The sequence below is a fragment of the Lepus europaeus genome, chromosome 6 (assembly GCF_033115175.1).
Source record: "Lepus europaeus isolate LE1 chromosome 6, mLepTim1.pri, whole genome shotgun sequence".
In the NCBI taxonomy this organism is placed as follows: Eukaryota; Metazoa; Chordata; class Mammalia; order Lagomorpha; family Leporidae; genus Lepus; species Lepus europaeus.
In genome coordinates, this window is record NC_084832.1 from 120,263,626 (window position 1) to 120,288,691 (window position 25,066).

Sequence of the window (25,066 nt, forward strand, 5' to 3'; positions counted from 1 at the left end):
AGGACATTTTTTTGTAAAAATGTTCCAGAAACAATGGGTGAGAAAGAATGTAAAGGGCAGTCAGGATTCTACAGTTCATCCTGAATGGTAGTGCTGTGAGTTACCAGGAGCGTTCCTAGTGTATCTACTCCTCAGTCTATAACCTATCTCAGGAAAAAAGACTTAGTAATTTCTTTATTAAAAAGAATTTGAATGCAGGACTCTTAAATTGTTAATGGCATTTGGAGCCAGTTTCCATTTGTATTTGTATTTCAAGAATGATTATCAGTTTAAAAAGTAATAGAGCTTTTCCCCAGTTATCATTTTGACTTCTAAGAACCTCAAAGCAATCTTTAATTAGGCTAGTGATACTCCTTTAATATTTTGTAGTATTTACTTTTTAGAATTTTTTTTATTTATTTGAAAGGTGGGATTACAGAGACAGGAGGAGATCTTTTGTCCACTGGTTCATTTCCCCAAATAGCCGCAACAACCTTGCTGCTCCAGGCTGCATCCAAGGGCCAGGAGGCTCCACTGAGTCTCCCACCTGGGTGCAAGAGCCGGAGTTCTTAGGCCGTTTTCCCCTCATGTTAGCAGGGAGCTGGGTTGGAAGTGGAATAGCCAGGACTTGAACTGGTGCACATTTGGAATGCCAGCATTACAGGCAGCTGCTTACCCCACTAGCACCAGCCCCTGTAATCTTTACTTTCAGTAGCCTTGTGATACAATTTCTGTATGATAAAATTCACCTAGTGTTTATAATTCAATAGCATTTATTATATTAATTACATAACCATGATCCAAATCTTAAGTCTTCCTCACCTAAACATGAAACCATGTACCCATTAGTAGTCATTCTCTTCTCTCTTGCAGCTAGTCCCACCCCAGCCTTATTAACCTGCTAGTGTACATTATATTTCTGTAGATTTGTATCTTCTGGAGCTTTATGTAAATGGAATTATAGAATTTATAGTATTTTGTGACGGACTTCCTTAACTTAGCATAAAGTTTTAAATGTCATCCATTTTTTCAGTTGTTTAAGACATTACTCAATTTTTATAATATCCCTCTATGATATATCTATCACTTTGCACTTACCTTTTCATCAGTTACGGAGTCTTGCATTGCTGTATTATTTTTTTCATGTTATGAATTAATCCATGTGGATATGTATTTTTCTCTCCTTTGTTTAAGTAGGCTTGGAAAGTACTGGGTCATATAGCTAACTCAAAAGTTTAACATTTTGAGGATCTGCCAGAATATTTCCAGCTGCCAACAACTGTGGGTTCCCATTTTTCTATATCCTCATCATCACTTATTTTCCATTGGAAAAAACAAGTTTTAGCTCTTTTTGGGGCTTTGAGTCGGAATTTGGGTCTTTTACACATTTGGAATTCGTTACTGACTGGTGTGAGAATGAGGTGCAGCTTCATTACTTGGCACATGCATGTCTGGGTGTTAACACCGCTGTTGAAAAGACTGTTCTTTGAGATGGAGTTGTCAGAGCATCCGTGTGAAAAACAGAATTATACTCCTCACGGAACTGTTAGTACCGACTGCTTTGATGACTGTAGCTTTGTGGTGCGTCTCAAAATCGGAAAGTGTGAGTTGTGGGACTTTGTCCCTTTACAGAGTTGCTGTGACTCTGTTGGATGCCTTGCATTCCCATATGAATTTTAGAATCTACCTGTGAATTCTTCTGAAAATCTGAGTAGGATTAAGATAATCTTGTTTTCCAATCCACAAACATGAAATAGGTTTACGATTATATTCATTTTCATTTATTTTTTCAATAGTATTTTGTACTATGGATTGTTTTCTTAGATATCTTAATTTCTTGTTCTGTTTGTTCATTACTAGCATATAATAATAGAATTGATTTTTTTAAAAGATTATTTTTTTGAAAGATTTACACAGAGGGAGAAGGAGGGGCAGAGAGAGAGGTAGGTAGATAGGTTGATCTTCTATCTGCTGGTTCACTCTGTCAATGGCCACAGCAGCCGGAGCTGAGCTGATCTTAAGCCAGGAGCCAGGACCTTCTTTGGGTCTCCAACGTGGGTGCAGGGGCCCAAGGACTTGGGCCATCTTCTGCTTTCCCGGGCCACACCACAGAGCTGGATGGGAAGAGGAGCAGCCGGGACTCCAACCAGTGCCCATATGGGATGCCGGCAGTGCAGGTGTGGCTTTACCCACTACGACACAGTGCTGGCCCCAATAGAATTGCTTTTTACATGTTGCTCTTAGTTACTTGTTTCCTGGTTCTCACAGTTTTTTGTGTATTGCTTATGATTTTCTGTGTACAGAATCACGCCATCTGCAGAAAGAAAGCATCTGAATGCCTCTTCTTTCTTTGCCTTGCCTTAGTACCTAACTGAACCTCCACTAAAATTTGAATACCAGGTGCAAGGGTGTGCAGCTCTGTCTTTCTCATGATCTTGGATGGGACGACATTCAATCTTTTACCAGTGGATATGATAGTAATGACAACTTACTCATAGTTGGCATTTGTAAGATAGAAGAAGTTACCTTTTATTTCTATCTGGTTGAGTGTGTTTAACATGAAGATTATAGAATTTTGTCAAATACTATTCCTGTGTCTATTGAAATGATCTGTTTATTTTCTTCACTCTGTGAATGTGTGTTCTGATTCTTTTTTGGATGTTAAATCAATCTTGCATTCCTGGGATAGTCTCATTTGGTCACGGTCTATAGTTGTTTTTATATGTCAAAGGAATCATTTTGCTGGTATTTTGTTGAATGTTTTTGTTTCTGTATTCACGGGGATATTGGTGTGTACCATTTTTTGTGCTGTTTGTCTCGCTTTTATATCAGTTTGATGTGTATCCCCTTGAATGAGGTGGGACATGTTCCATCTCCTTTTATTTTTGAGGGGAAAATTTGGAAGGGTTTGAAGTTAACTCTTCTGTGTTTTCTGAAATCCACCAACTAAGCCATGTTGTGTTGTTTTCCTTTTGGTAAGTTTTTGAATTTATTCTTTTTAATTTTTGTAGATCTGTTCACATTTTCAATTTTCTTCCTGAGTTGGTTTGGTAATTTTATTTTTCTAGGGATTTGTTTCATCTGAGTTATCTGATTTCTTGGTATGTAGTGATTTATCATATTCTCTTAAAATCTGGTTCGTATCTGTAAAGTCAGTATTGAATTCCCTTTTTTTTGTTCTTGATTTTTGTGGCTTGTGTCATCTTTTTCTTGTTAGTCTAGTTAAGTTTATTAATTTTGTTGGTGTTTGCAAAGAATTTACTGTTGGTTTTCTTCACTTTCTCCTTTTTTATTTTCAGTTTAATATGCCTGGTCTTCTGTTTCCCCTGAACTTTGTTTGTTAGTGTCTAGCTTGTTAAGACGGGTAACTGGGTTACTGACTTGATATCTTTTTTTCTTTTTAAATGTGGGCACTTACAGTTATAAGTTTCCCTCTGAACCTGATTTTATTTTCCATAACTTTAGTATATTATATTTTTGTCTTAATTCATACATAATATTTTCTAGTTTTCCTTGTGATTTTTTTTCTTCACTTACAGGTTATTTAGGAGTTTGTTTAGTAGGTCCTCTCTGGATATGTGTTTTCCACATTTCTTGCTGTTGTTGATTTCTACTTTTATTTCATTTTGGCTGGAGAATTTATTTCTACTGATTTAAATTATTATGCCTTATTTTATATCCATCCTGTGGAGTTTTCCACATGCAGTTGAGAAGAATGTATGAGTGTGTTCTGCTATGGCTGAGTTGGATGGAATATTCTTTAGATATCTGTAGGTCCATTTGGTTTCGTTTTGTTCAGGTCTATATATGTTCTTAATAATCCTCCTAAGTGTTGTTGATTATTTACTACCCTGCTGTCAATGTCTGTTTCATGAATTTTTGGATATTTTGACACTTGTATGTTTTTAGTTGTTACTTTTTGATGGTTTGACTCTTTGATTATTATGTTTGTTTTTAATAATTTTAATTACTCAAGATTTTTTGTTGTAATAAAGTCCATTTTTTCTTTCTTTTTTTTTTTTAAAGATGTTTTTAGATATTGAAAGTCAGGGCTTCAGAGGAGTAGAGCAGAGAATGAGAGAGAGAGAGACAGAGAGAGACAGACAGAGAGACAGAGATTGATCTTCCATCTGCTAATTCACTCCACAGATGACCACAATAGCAGGGGCTGGGCCAGGCCAAAGCCTCATTGCTCAATCTGGTATTTAGAATGTCTATCAGATTTTTCATTTTTTATAGTACTTTGGTTGTAGAATTTGTCTTTGATTCTTTTGTTTAATTTTTACTTCTGTATCTCATATATTTTACAAGGTGAAATCATCATAATTTCTTTTGATTCTATTTCTGCATAAACTGGTCTCGAGGATAAATTCCTAGGAGAGGAAATTCGATTAAATATATATGCACTTCATGGGGCATGTGTTGTGGCACAGTGGGTTAACGTTCTGGCCTGAAGCACCGGCATCCCATATGGGCAAGAGTTCAAGACCCGGGTGCTCCATTTCCGATCCAGCTCTCTGCTGTGGCCTGGGAAAGCAGTAGAAGATGGCCCAAGATCATGGGCCCCTGCACCCACATGGGAGACCTGGAAGAAGCTCCTGGCTTCGGATTGGCACAGCTCCGGCCATTGCAGCCAGTTGGGGAGTGAACCATCAGATGGAAGACCTCTCTCTCTCTGCCTCTCCTCTTTTCATGTGTAACTATGACTTTCCAATAAATATTTAAAGATTTATTTATTTATTTGAAAGATAGAATTACAGAGAGGGAGGGAGGGAGAGACAGAGAGATCATCCATCCACTGCTCCATTTCCCAAATGGCTGCAACAGCTGGAGCTGGGCCCATCCAAATCCATGATCTGGGAGTTTCTTCTGGATCTTGCACATGAGTGCAGGGGCCCATCCTCTTCTGCTTTCCCAAGTGCATTAGCAGGGAGCTGGATGAGCGAATTGAAGCAGCCAGAAGTCAAACTGGTGCCCATAAGCCATGCTGGCACTGAAGACAGTAGCTTAACCCACTGTGCCACGACACCATCTTCTAAAAGCCAGCACTCTTTGTTCATTTAGGAAATAAATAGCTCACGGCAGATTGAAATTCTGTGAAAGTACAGAAGAAAACAAACTTGAAGCTAAGCTAACCTGCTTATGCCAACTTTTCCTGTAGTATTGACTTAATGTTATTTCTTTTTATGTCATTATTTTTATATTTTTTATCCAGATAACTAACAGCAATAAAATAAGTGCAGATCTTGGAAGGTTTGCATAGGAGCATGCCAGATCTGAGATTACTTACCGCTCGTTTAATTGGTCTGTTTCTTGAAATTGTCATTTTCCAATATATGCTTAGACTTCACAAGGTCTTACCATGTAGTTTTCACTATCACAGATTACTGCCATTATGTAGAATGTCTTATTTTTGGAGATCAGGAGTAGCTATAGCAGTGTGATACTTTGTCTGTTTAAGATTACATTCAGTAGTTGTCATTGATTTGGGTCTGCCTTAAATCTTTGATTGTCAGCTTTTTTTTTTTTTTTTTTTTTTTTAATTTTTTACAGGCAGAGTGGACAGTGAGAGAGGGACAGAGAGAAAGGTCTTCCTTTTGCCGTTGGTTCACCCTCCAATGGCCGCCGCAGTAGCGCGCTGCGGCCGGCACACCGCGCTGATCCGATGGCAGGAGCCAGGTGCCTATCCTGGTCTCCCATGGGGTGAAGGGCCCAAGCACTTGGGCCATCCTCCACTGCACTCCCTGGCCACAGCAGAGAGCTGGCCTGGAAGAGGGGCAACCGGGACAGGATCGGTGCCCTGACCGGGACTAGAACCTGGTGTGCTGGCGCCGCAAGGCGGAGGATTAGTGATTGTCAGCTTTTTGCACCACCTCAGAAATTGCTTGTGTTGCTTTTTAAAAACTCGTACACCGGTGTAGGCTTCTTCCCTGGAAGTTATGAATCCATTGGTGAGGTGGGGTCTAGCTGCCAGTATGTCAGTGTACTTAGAAGTTTTATGGAAAAAGGGAATTAAAAGATAACCTTCTTTTGGAACAGAATTTTTGTTACCCATGCATAGTTGTTGTTGTTTTTTTTTTTTTTTTTTTGCTTTGTCAGAACAGATTTATTTATTTATCTGAAAGTCAGAATTGCAGAGGGTGGGAGAGATGGGGAGAAGAGGGGAGAGGGAATATCTTCCATCTGCTGGTTGACTTCCCATGTGGCCATGAAGGGCAGGCCCATAGGCATGAGCTTCTTCCAGGTCTCCCGCATGGGTGGCACTTGGACCCTCATCTACTGCTTTTCCCAGGCTATTAGCAGGGAGCTGGGTCAGAAGTGCATCCGCCAGGAAGGGAACTGGTGCCCGTGTGAGATTCTGGCGTCACAGGCTGCAGCTTTATATGCTAGGCCACAGTGCAGGCCCCATTTTTTTCATAATACACATTTTTCACAAACATTTTGAAGACCTAGTATTAATGGATTTTTTTTTTTTTTTGCACCAAAATAGACTTACCTTCTGATTCCATTTTCTGTGAACATTTTGGAATACCCTTTTGGAAATTCTAGAAATTAATCTACAACCCCAAGGAAATTGTTGACTGTTGTCTTATTCCTTCATGTTTCTTTATCAGGTTATTCTATTTCAGCTTGCTTTGCCATCTTCCCATTGTTAAAGTCTAACATTGATCTGTCCAGGTTATTTAATTATGTGTGTGTTTGAATCCATGCATGTATGTGCATTTGTACTACACCATTGAAATCACTGAAAGTGTTTTCTTTTTTTTTAAAAAAAGATTTATTTATTTATTTGAGAGGTAGAGTTACAGACAGTGAGGGGGAGAGACAGAAAGGTCGTCCATCTGCTGGTTCACTCCCCAAATGGCTGCAAAGGCCGTAGCTGATCCAAATCCAGGAGCTTCTTCCGGGTCTCCCATGTAGTTGGAAGGGCCCAAGGACTTGGACCATCTTCTGCTTTCCCAGCCATAGCAGAGAGCTGGATCAGAAGAGGAGCCACCGGGATTAGGAGCAGTGCCCATAATGGGATGCCAGCGCCACAGGCGGAGGATTAACCTACCGCACCACAGCACTGACCCTGAGAACGTTTTCCGCAAAACAAAATTGAAAGAAACAGTCTCTAACATAAACAGGTGTAAATGACTGCCCTCTATTTTTGAAAGTTAGGAAAAATGACTTTCAGCTTTAGCTAAAAAATAGGAATTTGTTGTACATCTGGCTATATATTTTTAAAAATTAAGCCTCATTTGCCTTGGTGCAGGATAAGTGATCACAGTAAAAATGGATGAAAATTCTTTCTGGTGAAGGATTGGTACACCAGCACAGAGGGACTGTGAAAGAAGGTTGTCCGTGGACAGAAGACAGGCGTATTTTGCTAAAATCACATACTTGTATAACTTAAGAAAGGCGAGGCCTTGTCTTCTCAGGGAGAAAGTATCCTTGTACAGAAATGTGGCTCTTCAGTGAGGTGCATGTGAGGGCTGGAGGTAGTCATTTTAAACACTAACCCGTTATTCTCAAAATGATTTTTTTTTTTTAGCCTAAATAACATTAGGGAAGAATTTTCCAGAGGAAATACAGTTGACCTGACTGTGTTAAAATTCAAAGTCAGGCTTCTGTTTACGGGCTTTAATCATAGAAATCAAGTTCAGCATGCTTTCCTGTTATCTCACTTTGAGCTCAGTTCATTAAAAATTCCGACTTGATAGAAAAACGATATGAACACCGTTTTTGGTTAGAAGTTTGTGTTTTGCTGCAGTATACACAATCTTCTCTTTCAAAGCAGTGACAGCAAGCTCCTCCCTCCCTTCCTGGTTGTTTTTTTTTTTTTTTTAAATGTATTTTCTTAAAGATAGATTGGTTAGAAAAATGGTTTCCCTTTTTAACTCAGAGTTTTTGTTTGTTTCACCCTGCGGTGGTGTTTCCAAGCTGTTTTTTTTTTTTTTATTCTACCTCACCTTATTTTTTGAATTAAATTAGACTCTATTTTAAAAAGTTATGTATTTATTTTTCTTTTATTTGAAAGACAGATATCTTGCAGCCACTGGTTCACTCCCCAGATTGCTGCAAGAGCTGTGGCTAAGCCAGGAATCCGAAACTCAGTCTGTGTCTCCCACCTGGTTGGAAGTACTTGCGCCACCATCTGCCGCTCAGAGTGTTCATTAGCAAGGAGCTGGAGTTAGAATAGAGCAGGAACTCTGATATGGGATGGGGGCATCCTAAGTGGTGTCTTAACTATGCTGCAAATTGCCAGCCCTGAGGGTATTTTTTTGTTATTGTTGAAACTCAAGAGATGGGGCAGCATTGTGTTGTGTCCAGTTAGGTTATGCTGCTGCCTGGAGTGCTGGCATCCCCAATTGATGCTGCTTCAAGGCCCACCTGCTCCACTTCTTTTACAGCTTCCTGCTGACATGCCTTGGAAATGAGTGGAAGATGGCCCAAGTACTTGGGCCCCTGCACCCTTGTGGAAGACCCATATGAACCTCCAGGTTTGGCCTGGCCTAGCCCTGGCTGTTGTGGCCATTTGGGGAGTGAACCAGCAGTTGAGAGACTTGTCTTTCTCTGCCTCTGTCCCTCCCTCTCTCCAAGTCTACACTTCAAATAAATAAACTTTAAAAAAAAAAAAAACTGCAGAGATAAAGACATTTTGCAATCATATCAGATAAGAGATATGTTGAACCGTTATTTAGTTTTGACTTAGTTGACAGACTAACAAAAATGGTGACTAAAAAAAAAATAAACCTTAAAAAGGGCAAGAAAATGCAGTTTGGTATAATGTTTCTATGCAAATATTAGATAAATTGTAACTTTATTTATTTATTTTTGACAGGCAGAGTTAGTGAGAGAGAGACAGAGAAAAAAGTCTTCCTTCTGTTGGTTCATCCCCCAAATGGCCGCTATGGACAGTGTGCTGCGCCAATCTGAAGTCAGGAGCCAGGTGCTTCTCCTGGTCTCCCATGTGGGTACAGGGCCCAAGCACGTGGGCCATCCTCCACTGCACTCCCGGGCCACAGCAGAGAGCTGGACTGGAAGAGGGGCAACTGGGACAGAACTGGTGCCCCAACCGGGACTAGAACCCGGGGTGCTGGTGCCACAGGTGGAAGATTAGCCTCGTGAGCCACGGCGCTGGCCAAATTGTAACTTTAATAATTGAAAGGTGTGGATGCCTAAGTTAAACATTTTCTGTTTCTTTTTTGTGGTGGGATGAAAATAGTTACTGTAGATCATTACATTGTTTTTAACTAGGATTTTTCTGCCTGTTGTTTGCTTGCTTTTGAATACTGTCTACTCCTACTGTAGAGATTTCCTTTCTTCCTTGTTGTGTTTGCATGTATTTGGCCAAGTGGAATATATTCTTGCACATTTCAAGATACCTGCACCACCACTGGACCCTCAGACACAGACCCATTCTCCTTTGGTCGTCTTTCTTTCTGAAACTTGACTGTATCTGTGATCTTTAATTCAGTGTATCAGAATCTGGATATAGAAACCCACGAGTCTTGGTCATGTGAATTGTGCATATAATGCATGATGATTTCATTGAGAAGACAAGGCGTGGGTGGAATGTTCTCTAAACTTAGAATAGTTTATGAAGAGAATTTTCTGATGTTACATTTTCTCTTCTTAAGTTTAAATATGGGGGTGTTGAACCAGAGTCACTGAAGTCTCAGCCAATGAGACACATAAAATTATTTCTACTGTTAGTGAAAAATGATATGAAAATCCCTTCTTAAACTTAAGTTGTTCTGAAATCATCTAGATTGAAATTCTTGGTGTATTGATTTCCCTTGTTAACCACCTTTTGTTTTGTTGAGAATATTGGTCCTCTGCACATGTAGTGAAAAGGTCAGATATGCCTTAAATTCCTTTTGGTGAGGATTGCTTTGGATTTTAGCCATGTAATGTATGTCGTTTGCCAGTTTAGATATCACATGGCTGCTGTATTCCACTTTGCACAAGCATCCATTTGCTAGTATTTTATTTGAACTCTTGAATTGTTTGTACTGTTTTACAAGGGAGAACATATTACATTTAGGAGACCGATTTTTCCCAGGGTGTAGAATTACTTGTATTATATAAAGTTCTTTTCTGAAGAGAGAGAAGTAACTTTGTTTTCTATTCTTTGGATGTTTTCCCTTGATTAGATATTGCTAAGTTTTTGTTCAGTGAGTTGAGGCAAGGTTAAAAATTAAGATAGTTTTGAGCTAATTATATCTTTGTTTGAATTCTACCATTTTGTTAACCCGAAGGTATAAAAATAAATTTATACTTTCAGTGATTTGATTGAACAATGAGTCTCATAGATTCCAGCTTTTATCATGTGATCTGATTTTTCCTGGACAAATAAAGATGTTGCTGTTGCCAGTAGAATCTGGCCCACAGCATACTAGATACTAGTGATTGGTTTGGATCTAATGAGTTGGCTTGTCCTTTCTCAGCCCTCCCACCACACTTATCCTCAGTGGAGGATGGGGAAAGGTTTGGTACTTGAGAATAACTCTGTGTGCCTCTGCATTTCCTGGACGGAGCCAAAATTTCGCATGCAAGTCTATTCTTGTGGTTTTCCTGCGCAGGCCAAACCAAAAAGGCACTGGAAACTTTGCAAGAAAACTTGTTCTAATATAGATTGAAGGCTTGCCTTTATGTTGTGGCTGGATCATCTGCCTGATAGTCATAAAGTTGTGAAGGGAAGACTTGATTCTGAATTGAGGATATAAATTTTAAAGTCTTTTTGCCAAAAGGGCCTTTAAAAATGCCTCCAATACAAGAAACTTTGAATTGAATAGGGTTGGTGTGTGTTAGTTGTTTCTTTAGACATGTCAGGCCTTTCTTGATCCTGTTAGTGATTTTCTACCTCCTGAAATGCATTGGATATTACAGGATCCTTTATGGGTAAACGCTTGTGACTCAAGTTGTTGAGCCTGGACAGTTTTGTCAGTATCAGCACTGCGTTGCACAGATGTAATTGACTAATGTTTATAATCATAGAGCTCCAGGTTCCTTATCTGTACCACCTTCTGAGACCCATAATGATAGTGTCTTTCCATATTCACCTTGTGCGGCCTTGACCTGTGATGATGGACTTGGAAGGGTTGTTTTGAATCTTCTTCTTTTTCTTTGCTGGTTCTTAAGTAACAAAGCTGGAAGAGACATTTCTACAACTCTCTCAATGAGCACATCGATTGTGTTGTGCTTAGTCCTCCTTAATCTTTTAAACTGAATCATCAGGAAGGTCTTTCTAGATTCAGGCATTTTCAGTTTTAGGTAATACTTGAAAAAAAAATAATTACATTTAATTTTTCATGTATTTGCAAGACAGTCAAAACGTTCCCACCTCCAAAATGCCCTCAATAACCAGGCTAGATCAGGCTGAAGTTGCTATCCTCAGACTGGGTTTCTACCATGGTGGCTGGGACCTATGTACCGGAGCCCTCACCTGCTGCCTGTCAAGGTGCACAATAGGAGGAAGTGTGGAATTAGGAGCCGAGCCAGTACCTGAACACGTGCACCCCAGGGCAGGAAGTGGATGTCCTAAGTGATAGCTTAACAGCTATACCACATGCTTTCCCAACATTGCTTAGACTTTAGAGAGTGAAAATATTGTTACAGATTTATTTTTATATCATGGCCATTGATGTTCCAGTTGTTGAATATCTGCAAACCATAATTGTTATCTAAAAGGAAGAAAGCTGTTCTTATATTCATTAAATTTCCTAAGACCAAATGAAGACATTTTCAAAAAAAATTATGAAGATGTTGGTCTGTATGATATTCTACTTTTAATTTCTTGACTGTTTGAAAAGATACAGAATGGAATGCTTCAGTATGTTTCATCTGAACTGTAGAAAGCAGGCTCTCAAGAATACTAGCACAGGTGAAATAAGCAGTTAGATTTCGGAGAATACCATTTTACCATCACTGTTTAATTTATGCTTATTGGGTAGCCACCATCCAAATAGAAAGCTAGTTTTGAATAGAAGTCCAAGTTTGAGAAAACTTGGTATGTGAGAATTATGATTTTATACCAAGGATAAATTATTAGGGGCTATAACAATGTGCCTCACTAAAACATCTTGTTTATTGACAAGGTAACATGTGCATACAATGCAAAAATGAGAGGACCTGAGAGTATCTGCTGTCACAGTGAATTTTACCTGCGTGGTGCGGCACAGTGCTCTTCTTAGCCGCAGGCTTTTGTCTTTTACAGAGATAGGATAGTTTGCTTATAGTTGTCACAAGTCTGCCCTGCAGTGAATTGATTGTGAAGTTACCTTGTTTTTTTTTTTTTTTTTCCTTTTTATGTTGTGATTCATTTTGAAACAGTATTGCGATATAACTTAGATGCTGTAAAATTTGCCATGCTGTGAAGTTACTGTACAGCAGTGACAAATGTCACAGTAGTGACATTTGGGGAATCATATCTAGATAGATATATCGAGAGATGTGTTCTGCTTTAGTACATTGGAGTGAGAGAACCAAGTGGAAAAGTGACTCTGTTTGGGTGGTTTACTGGGATATTCATGGAGCCAAATTCTTGTAATCGCAGGTGCCGTGGCTTACTAGACTAATCCTCCGCCTGTGGTGCTGGCACCCTGGGTTCTAGTCCTGGTTGGGGTGCCGGGTACTAGTCCCGGTTGCTCCTTTTCCAGTCCAGCTCTCTGCTGTGGACCGGGAAGGCAGTGGAGGATGGCCCAAGTGTTTGGGCCCTGCACCTGCATGGGAGACCAGGAGGAAGCACCTGGCTCCTGGCTTCGGATCAGCACAGCTCCAGCCGTAGCGGCCATTTGGGGAGTGAACCAACGGAAGGAAGACCTTTCTCTGTCTCTCTCTCACCGTCTACAACTCTCTCTCTCTGTCTCTCTGTCTCACTGTCTAACTCTGCCTGGTAAAATAAATAAATAAATGAATTAATAATTAGAAATTCTTGTAATCAGTTAGGATAGCACAATCTGGGCCAGTGGGAAGCCAGCAGTGCCGCTTTGATACTTCCCTACTAGTTAATATCAGCACCCCTAAACCTCTCTGATTTTTCCCCTTCCGCGGGGGCTTCCTCTTCAGTAAAGATGGAGCTAGAGCATGGCACCAAGGGACTTTGGGCTTCAATTTCAGCCCAGGCCAATGTATTCTAGGGTTTTCCTATACCACCCTTAACAGAACCACTTCTGTAATATCATAGCGTTAACTCTTCATTGGAAAAAAAGTATCATACAATTGCTATCTATGTTGACATTTATGGAGAAGTGAAAAAATAAATGGTGATGTCATCTTTGTGTTTTGTATAATGTTCATTTAAATCAAACCTTTGCCCTCTCTCAATATTGATGGCTTCTCAGTTTTTGAGATCTATAATTGATGAATACATCTCCGTTAGTTTGGAGGAGATTAATCATTTTTAAAGACTTTTTATAAAATTTAAAAGTTTTCTTTTGACTTTAAAGGCAGAGAGAGAGAGAGAGAGAGCGAGCGAGTGCGTGCAGATAGAGATCTTGCATCCACTGCTTCACTCCCCAAATACCTACAACACTTAGGGGTAGGCCTGGTAGCCCATAACTCAGTCTGGGTAGCAGGATCCCATTATCTGCTGCTTTTCATAGTACATATTAGCAGGAAGCTTGATTGAAAATGAAGGAGCCAGAACTTGAACCAGGCACTGCAGTATGGAATGCAGGCGTATTAAGCAGCATCATGGCCCTTCTGCCAAGACGTTTTCCCAGAAATAATCATATAAATGGTCTTTGAGTGTAGTAATTAAAACAAAAATGATCTTAATTTAAAGCCATATAGCATGAATTTTATATATAAAGAAAATGAGGAATTTTGTCTCAAAAATCAGCAGATTGCTGTAACAGTCTTATTCTAATGTATCATCATTAATGTTAAGATTTAAGTGAACTGTCGTGATTCGACCGGATACATTCTTCACTGTCACCGAAGGAAATCATTACCTCCATTCCTTAGTGGAAGCCTGTGAGGCAAAGAAACAGTGCTTCGCTCCATTGTCTGTAAACCAACAGATGACCCAGCCATACTGCATCGGGCCAGCCAGTCACACACACTGCCTGCTCAGAAAGTCCACGCAGGGGTCTTTGACCCAAAACTCTCCAGTGTCTCCATGGGTTTCTTTATTCCCGTGGTCTCTGCTTTCCTGTTGGACAAAATGAGACGCAAGGGCCCTTGCTGGGCGAGCCTTAATAGGGACTTGTATTTTTAATGCTACAAAAGATTAGGAAGAGATTGTTTCCGTCCAGATTCCTTTTCCTCTTCCGCCCTGTTGTTGTAAAAACTGAAGCTGTAGCTCTTATTCATGTCACAAGGAACCGTATTGTGGCATCCGATGGAGCAGCTTATCCATCCGGCATCTGTTCAGAAGGCTGAAGTGTCTGGAAGGCAGACACGCACAGCCTCTGTGCTGCGCTTAATTTTAGAAACTTCTTAATTTTAATGTGTTGTCCATGGCACCAGAGGAATTTTCACTGGGAGACTTTTGCGGTGTTTGAGGTAACAACTCTTATGTTACTAGAATCCCTCAACAACAAGGCGAACAGCAATGCTTCCCTCCGTCCGGAACATTTTCTTTGGCTTTCACAGACTCCACAACGCTTTATGGCATGGCTAGCCTGTATTGAATTTCCGTGTTTAGACCTACACCCATAATTTAACATTCTTGCTTTTGAGTTGTGTAGTAGCGGTGCACTGTGTGACTCCAAAATACATCCACAGTCCTGAGACTCACGGGAGCTCCCAGGGTGTGAGATCTGCAGCAGGACCCCTTCTCAGCACCCAGCATAACTGTGTGACTCCCCTCCTTTTCCAAATTCAGTAAAAAGTGAGGGGAAACATCTTTCCTCTTTCCCAGTGTTTCTGAAATTTTAGCTAGTAGTTTCTATCCTGCTCTCTGAAAAAAAAAAAAAAAAAAAAAAAAGACATGGGATCAGATCTGTCACTGTCTCTTCTCCGACCCCTGCAGTTTACTCTTTTTTTTTTTTTTTCTAAAGGTTTGTTTATTTATTTGAAAGGCAGAGTTACAGAAAGGGGAGAGGCAGAGAGAGAGAGAGAGAGAGAGAGAGAGAGAGAGAGAAAGGGAGGGGGGATGTCTTCCATCTGTTGGTTCACTCCCCACATGACTGCAATGGCTAGAGCTGGGCTGATCTGAAACCAGGAGCTAGGAGCTTCTTTTGGGTCTCCCACGTGGGTGCAGGGGCCCAAGGACTTGGGCCATCTCCCACTGCTTTCCCAGGCCATAACAGAGAGCTGGATCGGAAGTGGAGCAGCCGAGACTGAACCAGTGCCCATATGGGTTGCCGGCACTGCAGGCGGTGGCTTTACCCTCTGTGCCACAATGCTGGCCCCTGCAGTTCGCACTTGGGGGATGTACACTTAGTTTTTCCCCTAGGGTTGAGCTCACGAGGTGTGAATGGAGCGCCACTTCTGCCAGGCTGGGTAGCTGGAGACTACCAGTGTTGAGAAAATGAAAGCTTGGAATGCAGATTGAAGTCTGGGCCCCCAAAGAATTGGGCTCCCTCAGCTTCTTTGCTGTGTACTTACCTATCGCCTCTTGGTGACAGGTTTTAATCACATTTTTGTATTCCATGAAAATTTTATAAAATGTCTAGATGCTGTTTTTCAAGTTTCCTAATGCATCTCCTGTTAGTACACCTGGACCTCAGTTGGATTACAGACTCACAGACTCACTGCTAGGGGGTCTCTTTTTAAAAAGATGTATGCATGAATGTGTGAATGAATGAAATCAAGCTGTTGTTTTCTCTCCTTTACAAGCCAACAAAGCCATTGTTGAAGTTTTGGGATCCCCACATGGCCAAAAGAGGTCATTGATTAGCCAAGCCTCACTAAAGATTAAGACTCATTGGTAGCAAGAACAACATTCAGAGTCGGACCTGGTCACCCCCATCATGTGGGCACTTTTCCTTCATCTTCATCCATCGTCTGGGTGATCCACCTCCGGTAGAATGGAAAATGGGAGTGTTACTAAAGAACTGGGTGTTCATGAAGTGTCCTGATGGGAGGTTTTTTTTTTGTTTTTTTTTTTTTTGTTTTTTTAACTTTTATTTAATGAATATAAATTTCCAAAGTACAGCTTGTGGATTACAATGGCTTCCCCCCCATAACTTCCCTCCCACCCTCAACCCTCCCCTTTCCCTCTCCCTCTCCCCTTCCATTCACATCAAGATTCATTTTCAATTATCTTTATATACAGAAGATCAGTTTAGTATATATTAAGTAAAGATTTCAACAGTTTACCCTCACATAACAACACAAAGTGAAAAATACTGTTGGAGTACTAGTTATAGCATTAAATAACAGTGTACAGCACATTAAAGACAGAGATCCTACATGATGTTTTTAAAAAATTGATTAATTTTCTATGCAATTTCCAATTTAACACCAGGTTTTTTTTTTTTCAATTATCTTTACATACAGAAGATCGATTCAGTATATACTAAGTAAAGATTTCATCAGTTTGCACCCACACAGAAACACAAAGTGTAAAAATAATGTTGTAGTACTAGTTACAGCATCACTTCACATTAGACAACACATTAAGGACAGATCCCACATGAGGAGTAAGTACACAGTGACTCCTGTTGTTGACCCAACAAATTGACACTCTAGGGCGTCAGTAATCTCCCTAGGCTCTAATCATGAGTTGCCAAGGCTATGGAAGCCTTTAAGGTTCGCCAACATTGATCTTATTCCGATAGGGTCATAGTCAAAGTGGAAGTTCTCTCCTCCCTTCAGAGAAAGGTACCTCCATCTTTGATGGCCCCATTCTTATCCCCTGGGATCTCACTCGCAGAGATCTTTCATTTAGGTCTTCTTTTTTTTTTTTTTTTCTTTTCCAGGGTGTCTTGGCTTTCCATGCCTACAATACTCTCATGGGCTCTTGAGCCAGATCCGAATGCCTTAAGGGCTGATTCTGAGGCCAGAGTGCTGTTTAGGACATCTGCCATTCTATGAGTCTGCTGTGTATCCTGCTTCCCATGATGGATCGTTTTTTCCCTTTTTGATTCTATCAGTTAGTATTCGCAGACACTAGTCTTGTTTGTGTGATCCCTTTGACTCTTAGACCTATCAGAGTGATCTATTATGAACTGGGTGTTCCTGAAGTGTCCTGATGGAGTTTAAGAAGTCTTACTTTATGGATGTACTTACAGTAAGTGTATCCATTGCACCAGTAAGGACATGAAAAGGGAAAAAAAAAAAAAAGGCAGCTACTTGTTTTTAGGATTAACTCTTTCATAGCCAGAGAGCGTGATTGCATTACTTTTTTAAATGAGATCTTTTTTTAGTACATACAAATTTCATAGGTACAGTTTTAGGAATTTAGTGGTTCTTCCCCCCATACCCTCCCTCCCACCTCCACTCTTGTCCCACCTCCTACTCTTTCCCATCCCATTCGTCACTAAGATTCATTTTAAATTAACTTTATGTACAGAAGACCAACTCTATACTAAGTAACAGTTAATTGCGTTACTTTTAATGCTATAGTGTGAGAAATAAATTCATGCATGGTGCATTCAATACAGTATACTCAGTTATTTGTGTGTAGCCCATAGGAATCAGTGCTGTGTGTTTTCATCTCATAAGTTGTCCACTGATGGAGAGAGTTTTAATAGCATTTGAATGCCTTTGGTACTATGTGACATTGCATGAACACTTTAAAAACTTTCCATAGGTCATGCTATGGAGACTTCAAGCCTTTAGTGGTTTCTCTTGGCAATTACAGTTGGGTTAAAATGCCCTGCGACTGCCTGTGAGATCCCAGCCCTCTTCCTCCTTTTCCCATCTTCGATTCACTGTTCAGGCTCGGGACCCAGCAAGATGATAGGCCCTAGATACAAAGGGGTTTGACCTGCTGAAGCTTCAACAGCAAGTTCAGTGTGACTACAAGGTCTGATGGAATTCCCTGGTTCAGATGGTTCAGACTGGGCTTTCTTCTCGTTCTTTAAGTCATCAGAGGTATTTTCACCCCAGGACTTTGTATGTTTTCCTTTGATGGGAGTGTTCTGCCCCTGACGTTTTACCTGGCTGAGCTTGTCCTCAACCTGTGACACCTGAGCTCTTTCAGAGCTGCTTCAGAGCACCCTTTCTTGACTGTCATCTCCAAAAAGTTTCTCCTCCACTCTCCCTTAACTGCTGTCTCATTCTGCTTTCCCCCTGGAGTGTTGTCCATCAGAAACGAGTAACTGTCTACCTTTAGTTCTTTTCCTCCTTTTACCCCCTCCTCCAATCTGCTTGCCAGAGATGGAAATCAATATGTAGAACAGTGTCTGGAATAATCTGTGCATCCAGTAAGTACTGCCCAATGAGTGGTGAATGATTGACTGATAGAAATGAGAATAGGTACTTAGTTCATGAAGACAAAAATCTACTTCCCTGCTTTGAAATAGCTAACACAAGCAGGGTTAGAACACCTGTCAATTCAGCTGGTTTCAGTTCTTCATTGCACAGCGTCTTCTCATGAGATTTGGAGCACATTTCTTATCTACAGTGTCTGGTTTTTAATCTGTGAAGCAGGTGTGCACAACCCAGACGAATGACACAGTGAAATGACTGATAGTCATCATTGTTACCAGTGTGCTTCAGTCAGGTAGTCCTCATTTCGATTGGGAAATTTGGTTAAACTATGTTTGAAATTTTGAGAGAATATTGTAAAGCATGCTAACAGTTTAATACCCTTGCAAGATTACAAAAGTTTTATTTATTTGAAAGGCAGAATCAGAGCTCTTCCATACAGTAATTTACTCCCCAGTTGCCACAGTAGCTGGGACTGGGCTAGGTGGAAGCCAGGAGCTGGAAACTCCATCTGAGTCTCCCATACAGGTGAGAGGGACTGAAGTATTTGTGCTATCACCTGCCTCTTCCCAGGGTGCACATTAGTGGAAAGCTGGAGTCAGCAGTGGAGCTGGGGCTCGAACCCTGGCACCCAGTGTGGGACATGGGTGTCCTGAGTATTCTCTTAACTGCTGTGTGGAACACCTACCCCTTGCAACATCTGAAAATGTATTTTGCTCAAAAGGAAGGCTTACCCTGAGAAACCACAAAAGTATGCCTTCACAGCTATAATTTATTCATTTTCCTTTCTGTTCTGCTCATTTTATCTTCATATAAAAATAGGAAAATACATAAAAAGAAAAAATAAAAATGAAATTTAAAAAATATAAAATTGATAATTGCAGAGCAAATTATATTTTTCCAAGAAAAATGAAATTGTGCTTGTTTTCAGATGAAACTTTACTACAATTGTTTCGGCTGTGGTACCATAGTCAATAAACTAAAGAGAGAGTATAAACAGGGAAATAGTCAACATAAAGATACATATTTTAATAACAAAACATAGAAGTTTTAGTAAGTTCTCGATGATCAGACAAATCGGCCCCATATCATGATTTATTTGTTCAGTTTGTTCACCTCGTGTTTGCCTCTTATCTTCTATGTACCAGACACTGTCACATGTCCGTTGGGTGTGAGTTAAAGATTCCTGTCTGCCCAGGGCCTAGATTCTAGTTGGAGTACAATTTTGTGTAAGTTTTGTCTCTGGCTTGCTTCACATCTTCATATTTTGCTTTTTTTGTAAAGTATGACTTAAAGGATCAATAGGTAACATTTTTTGTGAATTTCAAAATGTTCCAGTTACTGTTTTAATATGCTATATAGTGTTCTTTTAGCATCAGATAATTACTTCCAGCATGACATTAATGTTTTGGACACCATCTGGGTTTTAGATACATCTGCTCTGCAAATCGGGATGAATCATTTAATTTGATGAGGTCGGAATCAAATCTGAATCAATTGGGCTATTTCAAGAGAGAAGAAAAGCCGCAGCTTTTTTGGGACAATGGACTAGTCTCAATTGCCATAGTCAGATTTAGGCTCAGTTTATCTTCCGTGATTTAAATTCCAGCATATAGCCAATTCCGCCAAAGTAACAGCCACCCATAGACCATGTTTATTAGTTGTTGTGCTGTGATTTTTTTTTTTTTTTTTGGTAGAGTTTATGTATTTGGAAGGCAGACTATGAGAGAGAACGAGTGAGGGAGCAAGCCTCCAACTGCTGGGTCATTCTGCCAATGTCTGCAGCAGCCTGTTGGCCAGGCTGAAGCTAGGAGCCAGGAAGTGTATCCCTGGTCTTGCTCATGAATGGTGGGGACCCAAGTACTTGGGGTGTCATCTGCTGCCTCCCTAGATACATTAGCAATAAGCCGGATTTGAAATGGTGGAGCATCAGGGCTTGAAGTGGCACCCCAGCTTGGGATGTGGGTACCTGCCATGCCAAGTGCCAGCCCCCAGTGATGTTGTTTTTTACTTCCTTTTGTTTTCTGTAAGGTTAATAGTTTGAAAATCTATGGCATCCCTTTCCTTCCAAGGATTTGTAGTTTTTCATACTCCTTGTTTACTTATTCACGTTTGAACCTGTAGAGGAGAAAGTGTGGTTATTTCTAATCTAAAGTAATAAATCAACAATAAATTGAGATCTTTGATGGGGATTAAATATGCTTGGGATAAGTTTTGTAACTGAATTTGGTATCACTTGAAAATCAGTGAAAATTTCCAGTAGATATTGGTGCTTATAAATTCTGGTATTGATACTGTGTGTGTGTTTTTCCCCCTGAGTAAAAACCATTCTTTGGCTTTCTTGCTTGCTTACTTTTTTGCTTGCTTGCTTTATTGGGGTACCATGTGATGTACCAATACATGTACACACCATGTAATATTCAAATTCTCATTTGTTTGATGGTGAAGCTGTTCAAAAACCTTTCTTCCAGCTTTTTGAAAAAATATGCCATATATTACTGTTCCCTGTAGCCGCCATACTGTAATTCTTTTTAAAGAATTAGCAGTTTTTACACAGCTGTCATCACTCACAAACAGCCATTCGCTGTGCTGAGTGTGCATGCGGCGCTGTGTCAGAAGCCGTGTGTGATGTGTTTAGGTGAGTAGGGTACAGCTGCTGTCCTGAAGGAGCCTGTCACGTCCACACCTTTAAAATTATTCCTGAAGTGTGACAGGTCTCTGCAGGTTCAGGAAGTTAAATTCCCTGGAATAATACTGCCAGTTTCTGATAGAACAGTGGCCAAGGCCCCAGTACTTTGAAAATCAAGAAAACTTTTTCCATTCTTGTTAGTATTCTTTTCGACATGGAAATGTGGTAAACACTTGATTGTCCAACCTGTATATACTATGGGATTGTTAATTCTTTGTATGTATTCTAACTAGTTTAAAATACGTTAGAGGGCCAGGCATTTGGGTCAGCAGTGAAACCACCTCTCGGGAACATGCATCCCTTATCAGAGTTCCTGGATTTGAGTCCCAGCTGCACTCCACATTGTAGCTTTCTGTTAATGTGAATTGTGGGAGGCAGCAAGTGATGACTTAAGTGGTTTAGCCTCTGACTCCTGTGAGGGAGTCCTGTGTTGAACTCCTGGGTCTCAGCTCAGCCTGCCCCAGCTCTGCCTGTTACAGAGATTTGAGCAGTGAACACATAGGGGAAAGGCTGTGTGTTGTGGCATGTAGGATCTCCTAATGTCTGCCATCTGCCTGTTTTTCCACTTCCCTACATACCATTCACCTTACTCTTTTTTTTTTTTTAAGATTTATTTATTTATTTGCAAGACAGAGAGGTCTTCCATCTGCTGTTTCACTTCCCAGATGGCCACAATGGCTGGAGCTGCAGCGATCCAAAGTGAGGAGTCAGGAGCTTCGTCTAGGTCTACCATGTGGGTGCAGAGGCCCAAGGACTTGGGCCATCTCCCACTGCTTTCCCAGGCCATAGCAGAGAGCTGGATTGGAAGTGGAACAGCCAGGACTCGAACTGGCAGTCATACGGGATGCTGGCACTGCAGGCAGAGGCTTTACCTGCTACACCACAGCGCTGGCACCAGTTCGCCTTACTATTTATTCCATCTCCTGTGCTGGTTATGCTTGTTTCTTTGAGCTTCCCCGAGTAAGTGGTGAGCCCTGGGGCAGGCTCTGGGAACCTGCTCTTTATCGGATACACCTATAGAGTAGAATGTCTTCTACATCAGACTGAGCTGTGTGAGAATGGACTTTGTTTCCCCCACCTACATAGCCTTGCCTTTGTGTTCCTGGTTTAGATGTTTGGATACAAATGGCCGAATGGGGCTCAGATGAGATGTTTTCTCTGTGTAAGAGGCCGGTTAGTTTAACAGAGCTTTTCCTTAGCTGCTAACCACAGCTTTAGCCCTTCACATTTGGAGGAGGTGAATTTGTGGTGTACAGGTCAATAGCTAGAAGGAAACATACAACCTGTCTCCCTCATTAATAAAGAATATTATTTATTATTTCATCTGATTAATGTGCTAGTCCTCTACAGGATATAGTCTACTGAAATGACAACTGGGTATTTAAATTGTGGGATGCTTGGATGTATTTAAATTCTGGCAAATGCAGTTGAAAGCAGTTCTTTGCATTAAGCCAAACAGTTCTGTCATTCCTGTTCCAAAAAATGAATGGCATTTTCCTCTTGACAGAAGATCCTGTGGTTGTTCCAAGAGAGCTGTCTATAACTATATCATTCTTTAAAGTTTGTGAATTCTATCGAATAGTAACTCATATTTCTTCCCTAAGGGAAAACAGAGATTTAGATCATCACTTCACAGTTTAAAAGGATCATATATTGGTGCTCTATATAAGTCAATCATTATGGATTCTTTAGAAAATATATATTGTTCAAATCTAGGCCTAAAATAGATGTGGTACCCAGTTCCTTATATTTTGATCAAAACCCAGTTAGGGTTTATTTTCCTTTACTAATGTCCTGATTTCTGTAACTTGAGTGATGAATAGTGAATTGAAAGAGTGTGATTATCATCAGAGTCTTAACATGGGCAAAATAGAGTTTTTAAAAATATTTTCATCTTACTTTAAAAAAAATGCCTGCCAATTTATTTAGCATCTTTAATGCGTGTTGTTTCCAACTGAGTCTGTATTTTCAAAACAGAGGTTAAGAGATTTGGCTTCTTTTTCTTTCTTGGTGAGTGTGCCAATGGTCTGTTTTCTATAAGATGTGTCTGTTTCAGCTTACCATTTTGATTATGAGTAGTTAATTACCCAGATAAAGCTTTAAAAATAGAATATTGGAGGAATTCCTGTGTATATGGTTTAGTACATATTTTAGAAGGATTTAGTATTTATAAATGGCATGTAAGTTTTTATTGGTGCCATGTTAGTATGACATAAATAAAGCCTTTTTTTTTAAAAAAAAAAGGGGGGGGGGAGAAAAAGCTGATAATATTCTAAGCATCTGCAGCCAAGAAGTCCGTGTGTGGAATATCTTCAAGTGTCGTCTTGGCTTTCATTGCCCCAGTGGTAACATCTTTATATTTAACTTCCTTAGCTCCCAGCGTTGACTCTACCCACGCAGGTTTGTCCAGTCTCTCAGGCCTTATTACTTGTTATGAATATGGCCTAGAGATTCTGACTTCCACACTTGGACTTGTACCTTTGCACACGAGGGGAGTGACCTTCCCGGGGAGGGGCAGCTCTGGTGCCTTTGAAGTTGCTCAGTGTCTCCATCTGCTTTTACTTGACTTGTGGTCTTGAAGATCATACTTGGCCCCTGGGATCCTACAGTGTGCCGAGAGGATGTGGAGTTTTGTCAGCCAGTGAAATATGTCTGGCTTTTTTCTCTTTTTATTTCTTTTTTTTTTTCTTCTTCAGCAGCTTTCATATTCCCTTCGTCCTGTGTGGTCCCCACTGAGCTGAACTTAGATTTAAGAGAGCGACTCGCTCCCTTTATCATCTTCTATGACTGGGCCCTTTTTTTCAAGGGGAAGGTGTGTGGAACGAGCATCTGAGCCAGAAACGCTGAAATATTGGCAGTCGGCAAGGCGGCTGCTGGGAGTGTCCAGCAGCTCTGTAGATGAAGGTGCTTCGCTGTGCACAGCGGTGTGGTGTGTTCTGTCACGCACGAGAGTACTGCCTTTCACATGCACACCACCGGCAAAACAGCCTGCTGCCAACAGCAGTCCCCACGTGCTGGCTGTGGTCCAAGTGACTTCTTTGCTTGTTTTTAGGCACTGCTGCAGTCTTCAGTTAAGCAACAAGTGGAAGCTCTTGAAAAACAGTACATTTCTGCCATTGAGAAGCAAGCACACAGGTGTGAGGAGTTGCTGAATGCCCAGGTAACACAAGAGCACATCTATTATATATTTATACTGTTCCTCTGGCTCCCCTCCCCTGAGAGCTTTATAACTGTTGATTCAGTTTCGTGCCATTTACTTTCCTTGGTGTATTTTGGAGGGAAAAAAATGTGCTTATGTAAACCCAAAGTTTGAGAATTTTATGATAGACTCAAAATAGAACTAAGGGCTGAAAATACTTGAAAGTTGGTCTCTTTCAACTTAATCATTATTCTTATGTTAATTTCCGGCTTATAGTAATATCCATCCATGAAATAACAGAAGCACAGAGGTAAGTATGACTGTTACAGCATGGGAGTGAGTTCCAGTGACAAAAGATTTCTGAATATCACGTCAATTTATAGTCTTCATGTTTGAGTTACTTTCACTCCATGTAGATACTGGTTTCTTGTGGAATTTTCTGTTGACTTTTTTTTTTTTTTCTTTTCTTGATTGAATGTCTGAAAAGGCTTACATATTCACCTTTTTTTTTTTTCAAAGATTTATTTGTTTATTTGAAAGGTGGAGTTAGAGGGAAAGAGATGTCTCCCATCTGTTGGTTCACTCCCCAGATGGCCTCAAAGGCCAGGGCTGCGCCAAGCCAAAGCCAGACACCAGGAGCTTCTTGCAGGTCTCCTACATGGGTACAGGAGCTAAAACACTTGGGCCATCTTCTGCTGCTTTCCCAGGCGCATGAGCAGGGAGCTGGATCAAAAGTGGGACAGTGGGCCCTGGACCAGCTCCAGTACAGGATGCCAATGGCGCAGACAGTGGCTCCACTTGGTAGGACACAACGTCGGTCCCCAGCCTTTTTACATGGAGCAATCATGTGAAGGGAATTTATGGCCTTGTCAACTCTATATAAATAACATATGCAAGAAGTTCCTTATAACACTTTAAAATAATATAAAACTTGGAAGGTAAAAATG

At 40.5% G+C, this 25,066-nt stretch overlaps 1 protein-coding gene across 6 annotated transcripts in view; it reads left to right on the forward strand.

The window, feature by feature from the left end:
* The window catches only part of CCDC91 (coiled-coil domain containing 91), a 325,533-nt gene that overhangs the window by 171,602 nt on the left and 128,865 nt on the right, over positions 1-25,066 (forward strand). For all 6 annotated transcript variants that reach the window (XM_062195016.1, XM_062195014.1, XM_062195013.1 and 3 more), the window contains one exon: positions 24,033-24,140. In XM_062195016.1, coding sequence (XP_062051000.1) covers positions 24,033-24,140 — 108 coding nt within the window. The remainder of the gene's footprint in view (positions 1-24,032; positions 24,141-25,066) is intronic.